The 16,100-nt window shown below is 37.4% G+C and overlaps 2 protein-coding genes across 2 annotated transcripts; one reads left to right on the forward strand and one right to left on the reverse strand.

Moving 5' to 3' along the window:
- Positions 1 to 2,848: 2,848 nt before the first annotated feature.
- On the reverse strand, positions 2,849 to 9,750 carry LOC109059335 (histone-lysine N-methyltransferase KMT5B). The gene is given in 10 exon segments (XM_019076525.2): positions 2,849 to 5,338; positions 5,427 to 5,626; positions 6,154 to 6,290; positions 6,409 to 6,428; positions 6,534 to 6,700; positions 6,787 to 6,896; positions 7,548 to 7,713; positions 7,801 to 7,948; positions 8,055 to 8,377; positions 9,249 to 9,750. Coding segments are annotated over 9 exon segments (2,499 nt in total). The 5' UTR covers positions 8,275 to 8,377; positions 9,249 to 9,750; the 3' UTR covers positions 2,849 to 4,007.
- Positions 9,751 to 11,905: 2,155 nt separating this feature from the next.
- si:dkey-12e7.1 (uncharacterized protein LOC557553 homolog) lies at positions 11,906 to 14,296 on the forward strand. The gene is made up of 2 exons (XM_019076528.2): positions 11,906 to 12,411; positions 12,964 to 14,296. The coding sequence occupies exon 2, from the start codon at positions 13,038 to 13,040 to the stop codon at positions 14,160 to 14,162; it is 1,125 nt and encodes a 374-aa protein (XP_018932073.1). The 5' UTR covers positions 11,906 to 12,411; positions 12,964 to 13,037; the 3' UTR covers positions 14,163 to 14,296.
- The last annotated feature ends 1,804 nt before the right edge of the window (positions 14,297 to 16,100 follow it).

Genomic DNA, 16,100 nt, shown 5'->3' on the forward strand with positions numbered 1-16,100 from the left:
TATATATATATATATATATATATATATATATATATATATATATATTAACATTGCATGGGGATGATGGAAATTATAAATAAATTATTTTTACACATCAGGGACATAAATTGCACCTGTTTAGTGTGATAGACCATGTACATTACAGAATTTTCTTGATTAAATGGTTTGACTAATATTACTATCAATCTATCTATCTATCTATCTATCTATCTATCTATCTATCTATCTATCTATCTATCTATCTATCTATGTTACTTATTATTTTCTTATTGCAACTTAATAAAACAGTTAATTGTTAGTGCAGAAGATTATTCCTTTCCTTATTTTTTTTTTTAGGTTAAGGACCAAAGGGGGTTTGCACGGTTGTGGTTAGACGTGTCGTTCCACACGTTTCAAGTCTAATTGTAAACCATGTGCGATCCTCTGGGTCTGACAGTGGTCCTCTGTAGTCACATGACCCTGACGAGAACGTATTAGTCATGAATACCATGTGTGGACAACACTGTCCCACCCGCCCTTTGATTGTAAATAAAAGGGCAGCTAAAACCTTATTTATGGTTAAACTGACTTAATTGTGGTTAAACGTTCACAGGATTCATGTAGCGAAAAGTGGGAAATTAGCTTGCTTAGGTTGGTGTTTTGTGGTGGATAGAAGGAAAGAGATGATGCTGTGCGATTTTATATGCAAGACCCCAGAAACAGTGTGAATCAGTGAGAGGAAAATGAAAAGTAAATATGACCAAACAGATTTCAAATATAACTGATACCTCACCAAAATAACTGAAGAAGCATTTTATGAGAAAAAAGAAATAGAATTGCTTTATTAATCAACATTTAAACAGGTTATATTTTATATAATTAAAACCATCAATAACAAAGAAAAAATACAAACCTGAGTAAAGAAGGTTTATTGAGGCCCCCTATTTCTCTGTAAGGCTTTTCAAACTGTTCCTGGAGTCTGAATGAGTTGTTAGATAAGGAAGATGATGAATACAAAATGTATAAAGATGAGGGTCCGTGGGACATGAAGTAAAAACCACTGGAATAACCTACTCACTGGGCCTGAGGGAGAGAGGATCCACCAATTAAAAATTAGTTCCAGTCTACAAGAATTAGGCGATGACCTAAATAATGCTCAAACAGAAGATGCAGAGATTTAATATGATCAGTGGTTTGTCACAGTTTATTGCATTATGGTCGCCAAGCACCAGCAAACCCGAAAAACTGCTGAAAAGAAGCCCAGAATATCTTTGTCAGTCATGTTTATGATGTGTGACGTCACCGAGGCACCATTTTAAAGGTATCATCGCATTGAGCAGTGAACTGAGAGTATACAGAGTGGTACAGTAAAGACCAATTAAATCATCATATTGGAGAAACAGAAGCAAACCAAGCAGATGTGATACCGAGATAATCTCAGCAAATATTTCAGGAACCGTAACCTATATAAATTGTCAGTGATTAACAACACTGATTCATACTACCTGACCGCAAATAGTTCAGTGCCGCGACTTGTGCTACCCTTTCAAATTTTGTTACCTCACTAAAGCTAAGCAGGCCAGAGCCTGGCCCATATGTGGATGGTAGCCCCTTTGATAAAATTTAGTTTAATGCTGGACTTAGTTTTATTCTGGCCAGCAGTGGACGCTTATTCCCTGCAAAAGTCCTACTATAACGATGCAGATTTCAGACTGCAAAAAGAAGCGACCTTTTGATGAAGCATTAAACCGGCCCCTTTAAAGAGCAGCGTCCTTCAGATGAGGCATTTAACTCATTGTTTAAGATGGTAGCGCATCCTGATGGCTGTATTGAGCTTGTCAGGATGGGCTAAACCTCTTTTCATTGTTTAAGATGGTAGTTTTTTTTAACTATATAATAAATAAAAAGAAAACAGATAGAACAGAAAAAGAATAGTGCAAGCTAGTGTTAGAGACCTTTTTTGCTTTTGTTAATTGTATAAATAAACAGAAAACAAAGAAAACCTTTTAATGAAGAAAATAGAAAAGCTCACCTGAGGGAAACTGAATGGAGAGTTCAGCATGGTGTAGAGGGCATACTGTCGACGTTAAATGCCATAGGAACGTAATCATCTCTTAGATGTGAACCTAAAGATGTCTCTGGTCATCTCCAAAACCAGGCTTTGATTACTATTTAGGGAGACTAGAAGGAGGATCTCTCGAGTGGCTTCTGTGCCTACAGTATAGGGATGCATATAAAAGTGTTATGACAATCCATTTCACATTTGCATTATCTTTGCCTTATGATATTGGGGTAAAATCACCCTCCATAAAACCAGCATAAAAGAACAATCCCTCCAAACCACAAAGTTTAATAATTACTATATTTCTAGGAGCAACACCATTTAAAATCTTACACATAACAGATAATGATCTGGGCCTGTGGCTTGTGTTCTTCTGTTCTGACGGCAGCCTCCTCCTACTGGATGCATCAGGAACAACAGGGGCGTAAAACTGTCTGGGCCGTAGATCTGCAGCCTCCCCCTACTCTCTGACAAAGACCGAGACAGCAACCGCCCATATTTACAAGTGACTTTATGTGAAAACAAGCCCAAAGTTCTAAAAATTCCCTACCTTTTGCATGTTTGTTTCTTTATTATAATTTTAAAGAGTTCATGATAAATGTACAAAAGTTAAAACTGACACTAAAAATGAAGAAGATCCCAATATAATTTTGTGGTTCTCTCGACTCCAACAAATTTTCACTATATTTAAATTCATTCTGTAGCTGCATAAAAGTGCATAAAACCTAGAAAGTTATAACTGAGTATGGTAACCTGCAACTGCAGATAAACTACAATTACATCTAATAATGACATCAGACAAGCAGGTATCTTGAAAATGAGTTTTATAGTTTTCAAGTACTTAAAACAGTTAAATAAAAACAAGTCCCAGAATATACATAGTGAACAGTATGCCCCCAGATTATGTATACATCCTACATTGTTACTGTCATGATGCTCTTAAGAGTCTGTTTGTAAGCTTGAGACCATAGGAGTTTTGTGATCATTAGGATAAGAAGCTGACAACTTCTTAAAAGCCCACAGATGGCAGACCTTTGACATTACAGAATGTAAAGTATATAATGAAAGAAACGATAGAAAAAGGTACAAATAAAAATAGCCTAATATGGCAGCTGCCTAAGATCAACAATGGAAACACAAACAACAGCTTTGAATACCTTAGCTTTTTTTTTTTTTTTTTCATTTTTATCATTTTTAGGCAGAGCACAAAATGCACACAAAACCACAAAGTCAATTAGATGTACTGAATACCACAATGACCGTGATTCAGGAAAACAGATTCTTGATTGATGATGTTTCAGTACAACTTATCTCTTGAGGACTTTTATCCGTAGGCACGCTTCTCTATGGACTTCCAAGGTCACACAAAAAGGGTCTGACGTTCACAGAATAATTATTCAATCGTCCAGTATCTTAATGGACCAGCACCAGGCCACCACAATGAGCACCACGGCCTTCCATGGCCAAAAAATCAGACACATGATAAAAAGTATTTTGATACAAAAGATGTGGAGAGATCTGTATAAATTTGAGCTCCTCTGCACATTGTTAGCTCAATGATTCCCTTTAGCCAGATCAAGCTGAAGAGAGAGACGCATGTGATTCTTGTGCATGGGAACACTGTTGTTGAAATATGACGTGTCAACCTTTTGAGGTGAAACCATGCATGTGTTTCCCAAGTGGATTAACGTCTTGCAAACAAAGCTGAGAGGTTTATGGAATAAAACAGTTAAGCTGGACAGAATGCTAACAAAATCTGCACGTGATCAGAGTTGGATAGAATTCATACATAACCTGTACACTTTCTACAATATTTATAGTCATAGTGAGGAAACAATTGTCAAAGTGCCATCACTAAAAGGTAAAGAAAGATATTTTGCCATGATTTAATTATACATTTGCATTTTCTATTTAAATTACATATGTTCAAAATGAACATGATTGAAACAATGGATATTTACACAGCTTATGCATTGAGTCTGAGGGACTGATCTTCTCGTCGTCTGGAGGAAATGTCAATGTCAATGGAATCTTTGCCCACGATGAGACGCAGGCGTTTTGCTGGTGGGAGTGGGATGAAATCATCCTCGTTATCAAAGTAGTCCTCTTCTTCGTCCTCGGAGGACAGCGATTCCACTTCCATGCTCTGACTTACCTGAGCGCCCGCATTGTGATCCAGTACATCCCCCTCTTCTCGCTTCACGATGCCTAAGGTGACGTCCTCCGGGTAAGTGCGATGCAACCCTGCGCCGTCTTCCTCCCGCTTCAGCTGGATCTTGAGCTTGGTGGAGCTGCTGTGGGGGCCGTGGCTGAAGCCATTGTTCAGCTTGGCCACGTACGAGCTGCTCCGGTCCTTCTCGTGCTCTTTGCTGAACTTGATGCTGATTTTGGAGGAGCTGGAGGAGTTGGCCTCTCTGGCCTCGTTCTTACTGCTGCTGCTGTCTCGACGCCGGCGTAGTGTTATCTTGGGGATGCCTGAGTTGTTCTGCAGAATCAGCTGAGCATCGTAGCGCGTGATCTGCCGCTTCTTTTTGCCCTTGCCTCGGCGCAGGGCCTTGCTGCTTTTAGCCGAGCCATTGTAGTGCTGGTGGCAGTCCGGCAGGCCGAGTACTACCTTCCCACAGTCTGCTACATCTGCAGCCCGAACCGCGTGACGCAGGTCGGGCACGCCCTCCTGGAGGAAGGACTCGCCGTAGGAGCCGGACTCTTCCTGTTTTATTGACCTCCTGCGTCTGGGACACGTCCCTTTCTTTGGACAGCTGGTCTCCAAGCTAGGGGTGTTCATCTGGTGCCCTGGTGTCACAGGGATGAGCTCTCCAGGCTCCGATTTGAGGACTACACCTGGGCTAGATGGCTGACTTGATGCCTGTGTGCCGTCTGCCCCCTGAGCACCGAGAGAGGTCCTCGTGGACCTACGAGTTCTGTAAGGGCAAAGTATGCTGTCCTTGCATGGGGAAGCACACTTCGAAGAGCTCTGATTGTTTTCTGATGGGCGCGCTACACTGCCTTTGCCTCCGGAGCTGCGTCTGTCTGCGTCTCGTCTGGAGGGCTCCTTGAGATTCCCACTAGCACTCACTCGGCTAGAAGATTTCGTCCATATGCCTCGACACCGTCGTCTTCCTTTAGGCAAAGACTGTGTGGGCTTTGATTTAAGTCTCTTTGGTAAACTTGAAATATTCGTTTGACTTCGTTTAGAGGATGAGGTAGAAGATGAAGGGCTTGACAGAGTTTGCCTTGTTATAGCGTTAGCTTCTCCGTGCTTTTTGCCACAGGACTGTGAAGTCCTCTTACGTAATGCTGGAAAAAAATGAAAGGAAGAGAAATGATGAGCTTGAGCTGGAACAGCATTATTAGTATCAAATGTCTAGTATTACAGGTCTCTCACATGTTTGTACAGTGGTTGGTTCCTGAGAGTCTGCCTCTGGATTGGAGCTGACAGACTGGCTGTCAGAGTTCCTGCAACTTTCCCCCAGCTTCTTCAGTCTGTTCAGACGCTTGTCTGTCTCTCTAAGGCCGTACTTGCTATTGATCACCGGAGTCTCCACGGGCAACCCTGCTTTCGACTTGAAAGCTCCAGTTCCGCGTCTGATACACACACAAATAATTATTACATTTAATAAACAGATATTTGCAACAAATTTGTATAAACAAATAAAATCTTAAGTTTAATTTTTGCATTAAAATCTAATTTATTATTAAATATCACATTTAAAATAAAAATTTTAAGCAAATAAATACGAATACTAAATGTTAATATTACTAAATATTTGTAGAGAATATGCATAAACAAATAATGAAATGAAATGAAATGGAATGTTTCATATTAGTTTTATACTTAAGTTTTATGCAATACTAATATTGCTAATGTTTAAATTTTACATTTAATATGCATACATTTAAAATTATATTAATTTTTATTCAATTAAACAACCATTTAAGGATAATATTGAAATGTTTGGAACAAGCTACTACTTGAGAATTCTTTAAATAGAACTGCAAGTTGTAACGGTTTATAAAAAGACCTTCCAATACAAAATGTTGTTATATTCATTTATTCCTAAGTGCCGAATTGAAAGAAGCATGAGAAACTACAGGCATGCAGCACATGATACCTTTCACAAGTATAGCATTCACAGAATTCATTGTTTTCTCCAAAGAATCCATCTCCATAGTAACAGGAGATCTCTTCCCCCGGTTCGATGTCCCGCAAAACCTTCACGCAGGCGGTGTCTCGGCCTGTTGACACAAACTGCAACAAACACCACACATCAGCCAAATGTAATTTCCTGTAATTTCCTGTTTCTCGTTAAGTCTTCAAGTTAGTCTTCATTTCATATAAAGCAGAGTCCAGCCTCATATGTACTTACCTTGCAATTTGGCCGGCAATCTGTAAAAACAATGAACACCTTAAACTTACTACATCAAGATACCTCATTATAATTACATAATTTATTGATCAGGTGTGACTGTTTAAGATCTGAAAGAGAAATACCATGATTAATAAAAGCCGCAGGTCCAAGCCAGAGTTGCGCGCAGTTTTTGCGTGTAGAGTACATGACACTGAAATCATTCTCTCCATGTCGAAGCAACATCCTCTCTTCACTGGGAGACAGCTCAGCAATGCAGCCCACAAGATGTTCAATTTTATCATTCCTCTTCCTGTAATGTGCACAGTAAACAAATACATGCTGAAAACAAGAAGCAAATAAAGTTGATGATTTGATCACATAAAAACGTTAACTCACCAATCTTTTGTTGCTACAATTTTGGCTCCGTTTTGCTCAGAAGAGTAGCGATTGCAAGGAAGGATCTCAAAGCCGCTGTCTGAAGCAAACATGCGTAGGTAAACAAACACCTACCAGGACACGAGAGGGAAAAAATATAGAATGTAAATATTACATTGCATAATTAAGCAAATGTGTTTACACAAACAGTAAAACATTAAATATTACACTTAATATTAATATTGAAGCATAAAAAAAATTATATTAAATGTATAATTAAATAATAAACAAGCATTTGATGTTTAAATATTGCATCTTCGTAATAACATGTATAAACCATTTGTACTGATTTTGGAAAATTCTATAAAATTAACATTAAAATATTATAATATAAAAAACAAAATATATGTAAAATTAATAATAAAATAATATTAATATATATGTATTTGGAGCAAATATGTATACACAAATAGTATTTAAAATATTAATTTAATCATTAAATAAAAAATATTTTAAAATATTAAATATGACATTCAGTATTAATATTTAAGTATTTGAAGCAAACAAACAAATAATACTGTTAAATGTTAATATTCATTTTCTAAATAAATATTAAACAAGTTTTTAATTTTTATATATTTATTATTTTATCATATTTAATACTAAACATTTAATATTTAACAATTAAAATTGTTTACACATTACCAAAGACTGCCAGGACACGAGAGCAAACAAAAATATGGGTCATCATAAATTGAGATCTTTCAAAATGTATCATTTACATGCGCTTTGAAGAGCTTTTCTTGGGACTTGGTCTTGTTGAGAAAGTGATGTCTGGTCCAGTCGCCAGCAGTCAAAGCCTGAAAAGCTTTTTCCAGGTTGTCATGCTTCTTAAAAAGCTTGATCACTTCCCTCAGCTCCCCTTGCCGACCTTTAATTGGTCGAAACCTAAAAAAGAGCATCATGTTAACATGAATGACAAGCTTCCTGACTGCAGACACTGAGAATTTGAATTCACCAATCTAGAAACACAACCTGGTGTTCATCTTGTGGGTCTGGAAGCCAAGGTAAGGATCCAGGATCAAACTGGTGCTCAGATCATCATATTCACACAGCTCCTTGGCAGTCATTCCCGATGAGGGGACATGGCGCCTTTCTGCCTCCGGGGGCGCCCCACCACAACCTGTTAGAGGATTCAGCATGAAAACCACTGAGAACAGGACTGAGATTCTGCTTTTGTAGTTAAATGAGTTCAAAGACACTCTGTGATGGCTTTGCTAGGAACTTACGTCGACTGCATCTTCTAGCACTCGGGGAGCCCTTGCTTTGACGAAGATGGGCTCTCTGTGTGTTTTGCAGCCTGGACTTGCTTACGGGCTGATTACTGGAGAACCTGCTGCCATGTCTCCTGCCATTCAGCACCATGTTCTTGGATTCTCCCATCTACTTCATACCAGCTGGCGGTCTGGAGAAGGCGCATTGAGCTTCTGTGTGCTTCTGAGAAACCATTCAACAAGGAGACAGCAGAAACCACTGGTTTGAAGCCTGATCTGTCGTTTTATCTGCCAGGAAACCTTGAATCAATCTTGCTTCTTTTCACTTGTTACTTCACCTATATAAAATAATGAATCAATATTATACTCAGCTTATCAACACATAAATGTATTTTATGAATATTCGTAATTTGAAAAGAATTTCAGCATCCATGGTAGTGGCTGAATTCATGATCCGCATGCAGGGAATTAAAAAAAGTGTTGTGAGATGATTACTTTTCAAATGTTCTTGAGTATAGAGCGCCACTCCCTGGAGGTTACTGGAAGTAACAAAAGCTGCCTTCAATTAAACTACAAACCTTGAATTTACAATCAAGATTGTCTACTAAATAATGCCACATCGACCAATATTTCATAAAATTAATTTATGCTTAAAATGTGTTCGATAACTTACATTAGCATACTTTTCCACTGCGGCTAAAACGCTCCCCTGTAAGCGACGGTGTATTTAAATCCCAACACAAACCACATTAACACGCCGATTTTAGTCTATGCCCCAAATTACTGCTTTACTTAAACATAAACGCGGTGAGGTCACAATGACTCTAAAGTGTGCAACGAGTTAGGTCGCTTAATGTTGGCGAACAGCCTAAATTAGCAGTTAAAGTAAACATTCGATGAACGCTAACTAGCTTAGCATCGAGCTAACAAAACAATGAGACTTGCCTGACCGGCAGAGCAAAGATACCTTAAACAGAGTTCCTGACGGATATTCCAGCACTGTAATAATACATATAAGAGCATGATTAGACCCCGTAAATTTTATTTCTGGGGATATTTTTTAAAGATACTGACATTAACCGATAATAAAATAAGTATCAAGCTGGGCCTAACGCACAGCTAACTGCGAGATTGCTAGGCGACACCCGGAAAAGCCCTGAGCAGGAGGGATCACGGTTAGCATATTCACGCAGTACTCTAAATACTCACTTTATTCTCTTCTGCGTTGAGGTTTGCCCATCACCGATGTCCAATGCAATCCAAAAATTTCATACTGCCGAAAATTGTCCGAAAATATTACATTAAAATTCAAGATGGCGACCGTTTCCAGATCAACAGAGAAGACCAGGACTACCGAGCCGCCTTGGAAAGAAAAAGACCCAAAATGTTTGAATTATCGGCGCTAATTTGACGCTCGCTCCTTCTTTATACCCCCCAAACTGTCCATATAATACTGTCGCACAAGGAAAAGGTGGCTGTATGTTGATCAAGCGCTATAAAAGCCTCGACAAACTCAAATGTATACAAAGACTGCGTTGTTGTTGTACCCATTTAAATGTGCACTTGCGGCTCAGCGCGCTTGTGTTTCCGTGGAGAGGCAACAGCATCCCACCGCACCATCGACTCTCACAAATGTACTCTTTTCTGCTTTAACTTTTCTTCTAGCAACTTCTAAAACCAGTAACATGTGCAGGTATATAGAACAATGAAAAACAAATATTTTTTGGAAGTCGCACATGTAGAAATGGTACCCTAATCAATAATAAGCTATAGCTAATAAACGTGTTGCAAAATATTTCTCATTATTTGTTTTGCATTGAAGTCTCTTGTTGGGAATCATGACGTTTTGAAAGTGGACCCATGACCCATCCCTTTTCAACATTATCTTTACTCATGTTAAAAATACCAACACTGAAGAACAATAAAGAAAAACATCCGGACAAAATAAATCAACAAATATACAACAAACAAAAAACAGTTTATGCATTTATGCATCAGAAGATTTGGTGCATTTGATATCATAACTTGTGAAAGGTGAGGTTACAAGGAAAATAGTCTATTTGGACCAGATTCATAAAAAAAAAAAAAAAAAAAAAAAAAAAAAAAAAAAAAAAAAAAGAATTTAAAAAAATCCTAAAGGGGTTTATTTTTCAGAGCCAGTTGACAACTCTTGTAATCCATTGTTTAAAAGCAAAAGTTTGCTTGTAATAAACAAATAATTTTAAAGTTACAGGTAAAATATTAAATATTCAAAAGGATGATCTTTTAATAAAAAAAATGGTGTCAGATACTTCTGTAAAAAGAAGAAAAGTATGTATTTTAAAAGATACTTAAGAGCTATATTCTGATACTGCATTTGTTATGCATTTGAGATGAGATGCTAAGTCTTGTTGCACTTTAAATTATTTATTTTGATTTGTAAACAAAAATTTATTGATTTATTAATTGAAAACAGTGTTGAGCAGTAACTAGTTACAGTAATAATATTACCTTTTGCAGTAACTAGTAATGTAACTAATCACTAATAAGAGTTCAGTAATAATATTACAGTTATACCATCCATAAAACTGCTTGTTACTTTTTTTATTATTTGAAGTCCAACAATCCATTAATTCCTAGATTTATTTTCATAATTTTCACAACTTGCACAGGCACAAGAACTTTGCAGTGCAGCAGGCATATGGAATACAAAAAGCTTACATTCAGCGGATGGAAATATTGCCATTACATTGATTTTGTTAGGAGAAAAGATTATCTGAACACAGTTGTGTAAATTGTGGCATATTTTACTCTGGCATTACATGGCTAGCCCACATCCCTCTGATCCAGATATAAATTGTATAAAATCTTTTTAGAGAATAAAACATTTTCTTCTGAACTTATAACTTATAATCATATATGGGCATAACAGAGAAATTATAGCTACAATTAGCTTCAAGCTACACATGACAATTAATGAGATTAATACAACACTTTCACTTAAAAGTTACTATTAATCACCACTGAGTATTTGTAATAACTTCTGACTGCGATTCAATGTGGATTTTGTTCAAATGATGAGGCAGAAATATATGTATTTTTTAGAAGTTTTTTATGGGGAATATATGCGATTTATGTGGGTATGAAAGAAAAGTAATGTAACTAATTTCTGTGGCCAGAAAGTAATAAGTAATAACATTACTTTTGAATGGAGTAACTAGTAATGAGTAATATATTGCATGTTTTGAGTAACTAGCCCAAACACTGTTGAAAGTGAATCAGAAATGTCAACAAATAATTTGACTGTGTAGAGTAGACTGTATAACAGTTCCATCAACACACTTACAAAATACATGTGGCTTTAACGAAAAATGACATTTAGAATTGCCAGAAACAGGAAAGGGACTTTGTTTACCATAAATGTAAAAAATTTAGGTCCTAAACCACGTTTGTATGAGTTGTGATTAACTCATTTTATACCAAAATGAACATGGGGACACATGAATTTATACAAGTATTAAACAGACGTGCCCACATGTGGCTTATTGGAACGTTCATAGCACGCTGGGAAAAACGGGATGACGTAAAACAACTGAAACGGCGTTTTAAACCAGTTCATTGAATTCAATTGTTCGAAAGAACCGATTCGCTGAAATGATTCGGACTTCCCATCACCAGTCTGTGCAGATGTGTAGAGTCTAGACCATTACGTTACCAGATACACGCCGTGAAATACGTTATAGAAACGATTTTCCTTAATAACATAGATCAGTGTGAAATATTCGTTTAATACAAAAGTAGTAATGGATAAATGCGACCAAATGATACCCGCTGCCGCTAGATGCGGAACTACTGACAGCAGAAATCGAAAAGCACGTTGAGCCTGTCCTTGGATCAGTTCTTTGAAACTAAATCCTGATTAAACTAGCAGCAGGACTACATCCACAGAGCTGTTCCCGGATCAGCTATAAACACACGCGGCTGTAGCGCGCACGTTGATGACGTCATTCGCCGAGAACAACAACAGCAGCCTCTTACAGGGATCCTCAGCACAGCTTAGCTTGCTCTAAAGTGCTAACTAATTCTCTCTAATTAAAACGCTTTTTGAATTAAGAGCTCAGTCAGACTATCACAGTTGTTTGAGTTATATTATTCAACTGAGCCAACTTTAGAACAGAAGATATTTCACAGCTATCGCTAAAAGATTCAGGCCGCGGTGACAAGCTAACGAGGCGCTACTAACTTACTGGCTTTGCAAGTTTGTATATTTTGGTTTTGAAAAAAAATTAAACTCACGACCTATTTCTTCCACCAGCCTCTCAGAGCAAAGTGTTACAGTGTGTTCGCCTGTAATATTAACTTGCCATCCCAGAAATATGCTAGTATGTTAAAGGTAAGTTATACGTGTTTATATATTGTTTACTAATTTAAGTTAGAAATATATGAATCCCACACTGATGAACTTAGACGTTAAAATGTTTTATTACTGAATACGTTTTATGCGTAAGATGCTTTGTCCTGTTACACATTAAAATAACGTTTAATTTTGGGGGAAAATTATTAATTCGGTTCACAAACCCGGTGTGAACGATTTCTTTCTCGAATAGAATCGAATCAGTTACAGAGGTGCCCAAGTTAAATTAATCATTCAGAAAGGATCTTTTAAATATAAATCGCAGATTAAATAACTTGAACACATTAAAATGTTTTAATACTGCTTTTGTTTTAGACATTTACTGTTGTCTTGTTGCACTTAAGAAACATTTTGTATTGACAAAAATACTTATTCCAGTTCACAAAGATTTCCTTCATTAATCGAACTGAAACAATTACAGCTGTTCTTGAGTTACCTGATTCGGTCCGTAGTGCAACTTTCTGACATGAACTTGCAGACGATGTTTACTGTTGAGATGCACATAATAAATGACATTGTGTTTTCTGTAAGGTGCAGTCAAACGTCTCTCAGTGAGAGAGCAAGACAAAAGGATGATCTTAAAGATTTAATCAAGCACTGACAAAATGCCTCAACGGAAGAGAGCCCTTGTTCCCGTTAACACAAGGAGAAGGGTTAAAGCTGATGAAGATTACTTCCCTTTCAACAACCTACCGTTGGAATGTCAGCTCCATGTGCTCTCATTCCTCAGTGAGGTGGACAAATGCAACTCTGCCCTTGTGTGTGTGAGCTGGAGCTGCTTAGTGCGCTCTGGGAAGCTCTGGAGAGTTGCAGACTATTCCCGCCGTGGGGTGTTTCATCTGGGCCAGGAGGGTCTTCTTGTTTCCAACAGAGAGTTTGAGCGCTGGAAGGCTTGGGTTCACCATTACACCCATCATCTTCTATCCCGTGGGGCTAGTTTGCTCACTCTCAAGGCCAGTTTTGATCTAGGGGACCAGTGCAATAAATGGGGAGAGCTCCTGTTGCACCTTCTAGAGAACGTGCATTGCCGGGATCTCAGTTATTTAGACTTGAACTGGACATTTACCCTGCTCGAACCTCTTGACCTTCGTGTCCACACCAGTTCTAGTTCTCATCAAGACAATATTACCAAGATGGACCAGGTCAATAACTTTCAGGTTCTCCTGGCCAGACTCGTCCACAGCTGTCCCAGGATTGCCAAAATGCGGCTGCACTTCGACTGGTCCGAAACATCAGTTGCACTGATCACTCAGTTTCAACACCTCCGTATCTTAGAATTGAAGTACTTTTGGGTATTCAAAGGGGTCAGTCCGAACACTTTACAGACGCTGACGAAATCGCTGCCTAATCTAAAATCCCTCACGCTCCATGTTCTTGTTCCACTGCGAAATCTAGGCATCTCGTACACCCTTGAATCCCTTTCGCTCGAGTTCCTAGATGTGTCGCCCAGTCGAGGTCTGGTCTTCTCCTGCCTCAACCTCCCAGCGCTGCGAGAGCTGCGGGCGAAAAAGATCGTTCGGGGCATTACTCTGGACCGCCGGACTCGACTACGGATACAGAGCCGATGGCCCTGCTTGTATCAGGTCTTACGGGAAGGGACACCCAAACTTCAGGCCCTTAACAATGAAAGACTCCTTCCCAACTGGAAAGAGCAAAGTTACAGAGAGCTGACGTCTATCCTCCAGCAGTCTTGCTACTGTCTTCAACATTTAGACAGTTGGCTCTGGTGAAGTCGAGACTTAAACAATTACAGGCCACACATAACGGCCTAAAAGGACATAGCCACATCCTGAAGAAAATTATGTAGGAGAATTATAAAGACCAAAATATAATCAGATAACACACTTCTGCTGATCCTCTATAATAAAAAAAAATATTTAAAGCAGTAATTTAATTATACATCAGCCACCCCTTGCTGTTGCAGTCTGTCAGTCATATAATGGAATTGGATGGGATCACGGCTTTGAGAGTCAAAAAAACATACACAAACAAAACCAAATTAAACCCTGCGGCTCGTGACGATACACTGATGTGTAAAGACACAAAACGATCGGTCTGTGCAAGAAACTGAACAGTATTCATATAGTTTTTTACCTCTGATTTTCACCAAACTATAGTTTCACTGAACTGTGATTTTAAGTTCAATATATGTCCAGATTCTTAACTATACAATTATGCTTAAAAAGAGTTTTGGCTTGTGTTGTTGTGTTATGGATTTTTTTAGTGTGTGTTATTTTTTTAGGTTCTTAGGTATATTTTTATTTTGTAAAAGGGTTTATGATTGTGTTTTGGTCAATAGAGTGTGGATCACTTTGACAAGAACTTTAATTTCTTATAGCATTTCAGTCCTTGTATGTTTCAGTAGGAGTCATCAAAAACAGAGGTGTTTTTGCCTTTATTTTGTATGTATTTTTGTCTTTAACTAGATTTTATTTAAGCATTTTCCACTTATCCGTGACCAAAAGTTATAACATTCCTGATAATCTATATTTGAGACAATTCAGACGACAATTTCATTTTAATCTTTCTTTCATAAACTGGAATTTCAATAGACAGATTTCATTTTATCAAGCCTAGGACTGGGTATTTTAAGTATTTTTACATGAGTGAAAATATGTATTGTGTTGCATCTTCATGTTTATCCATATTTGGGGCAAATGTCTTAATAATAAAATTTTATATAATTATAATTAAAAGGACAGTTATTAAGTTTAGGAGTTTCTAAAGAAGTAATGGGAGTACAACTTGAACTGCTAAGACATTCTTGACATTTTGAGGTATCAGCTGACCAATGAATAAGCATAGATTGATAGATCAGATGCTCAGCATTCATGCTAAACTATAACTTGTACCTTAAAGATATAGTGTGCCTTTAATGACGTTTGTGACCCTTGAAGTTTTTTCTTTGATTTTATTAAATGAAAATATTGCCTTTAGCCTCAAACCAATTGACTAATCATGTAACTTATGTTTTGTTTTTCTTTGACTTGCAGCTGCATTTCCTAGTAAACAACCCAAAGGATGAAAATGTGATTTGAATGCAATATCTCATGCTCGTCCACAGGATGGCACCCTTTTCTTTTCTAGCTGTTCAGTTGTGTTTCTCTCTTGCCACCCCAGTGATCAAGGAATTCTGTGTACAGGCTGGAATTGAAACAACTACAATAAATTGATATGATTTAACTTAATATGTCTGCCGCTTTGTTTGTTTTTAAAAAGGCAGTTTTTTTAATTCAAAACTTTGTGCTACAAAATGGTCCACTGTCACTTTCGGTTCCTTCCCATCAGTGTTAACATATAGATGTTATTTTTGTAAGTTCACTTTAAGATAATTCTGAATTGTTATTTAGTCGACTTCAATCTGTTTCAAGTAGACAGATTTAACCCAAAATGGTTTGATTTTTAATTTCATTTTGATTTTGGAGGATTTGATTATTGTTTGATTTCCAACTTAAAGGGTGAAAGTTTTAATAGTATATCTGTTTTTATTATAAATGGCTAAGAGGTTTGGTTTTGAGATTTGCCAACGAGTACATTTAAGTGTTATTAAATGATTATACATCTATCTATCTGTCTATAAAAAGTAGATTCCACAGGACATTCATTAAATTTTAATAAGACCAAACAGTACTTTTCTAAAAAAAAAAAAAAAAAAAAAAAAAAAGTTA

The sequence above is a fragment of the Cyprinus carpio genome, chromosome B18 (assembly GCF_018340385.1).
Source record: "Cyprinus carpio isolate SPL01 chromosome B18, ASM1834038v1, whole genome shotgun sequence".
Classification (NCBI taxonomy): Eukaryota; Metazoa; Chordata; class Actinopteri; order Cypriniformes; family Cyprinidae; genus Cyprinus; species Cyprinus carpio.

Bases quoted from the DNA above. Each gene is read 5' to 3' on its own strand.
- si:dkey-12e7.1 (XM_019076528.2), top strand. From the start codon at position 13,038: ATGCCTCAACGGAAGAGAGCCCTTGTTCCCGTTAACACAAGGAGAAGG.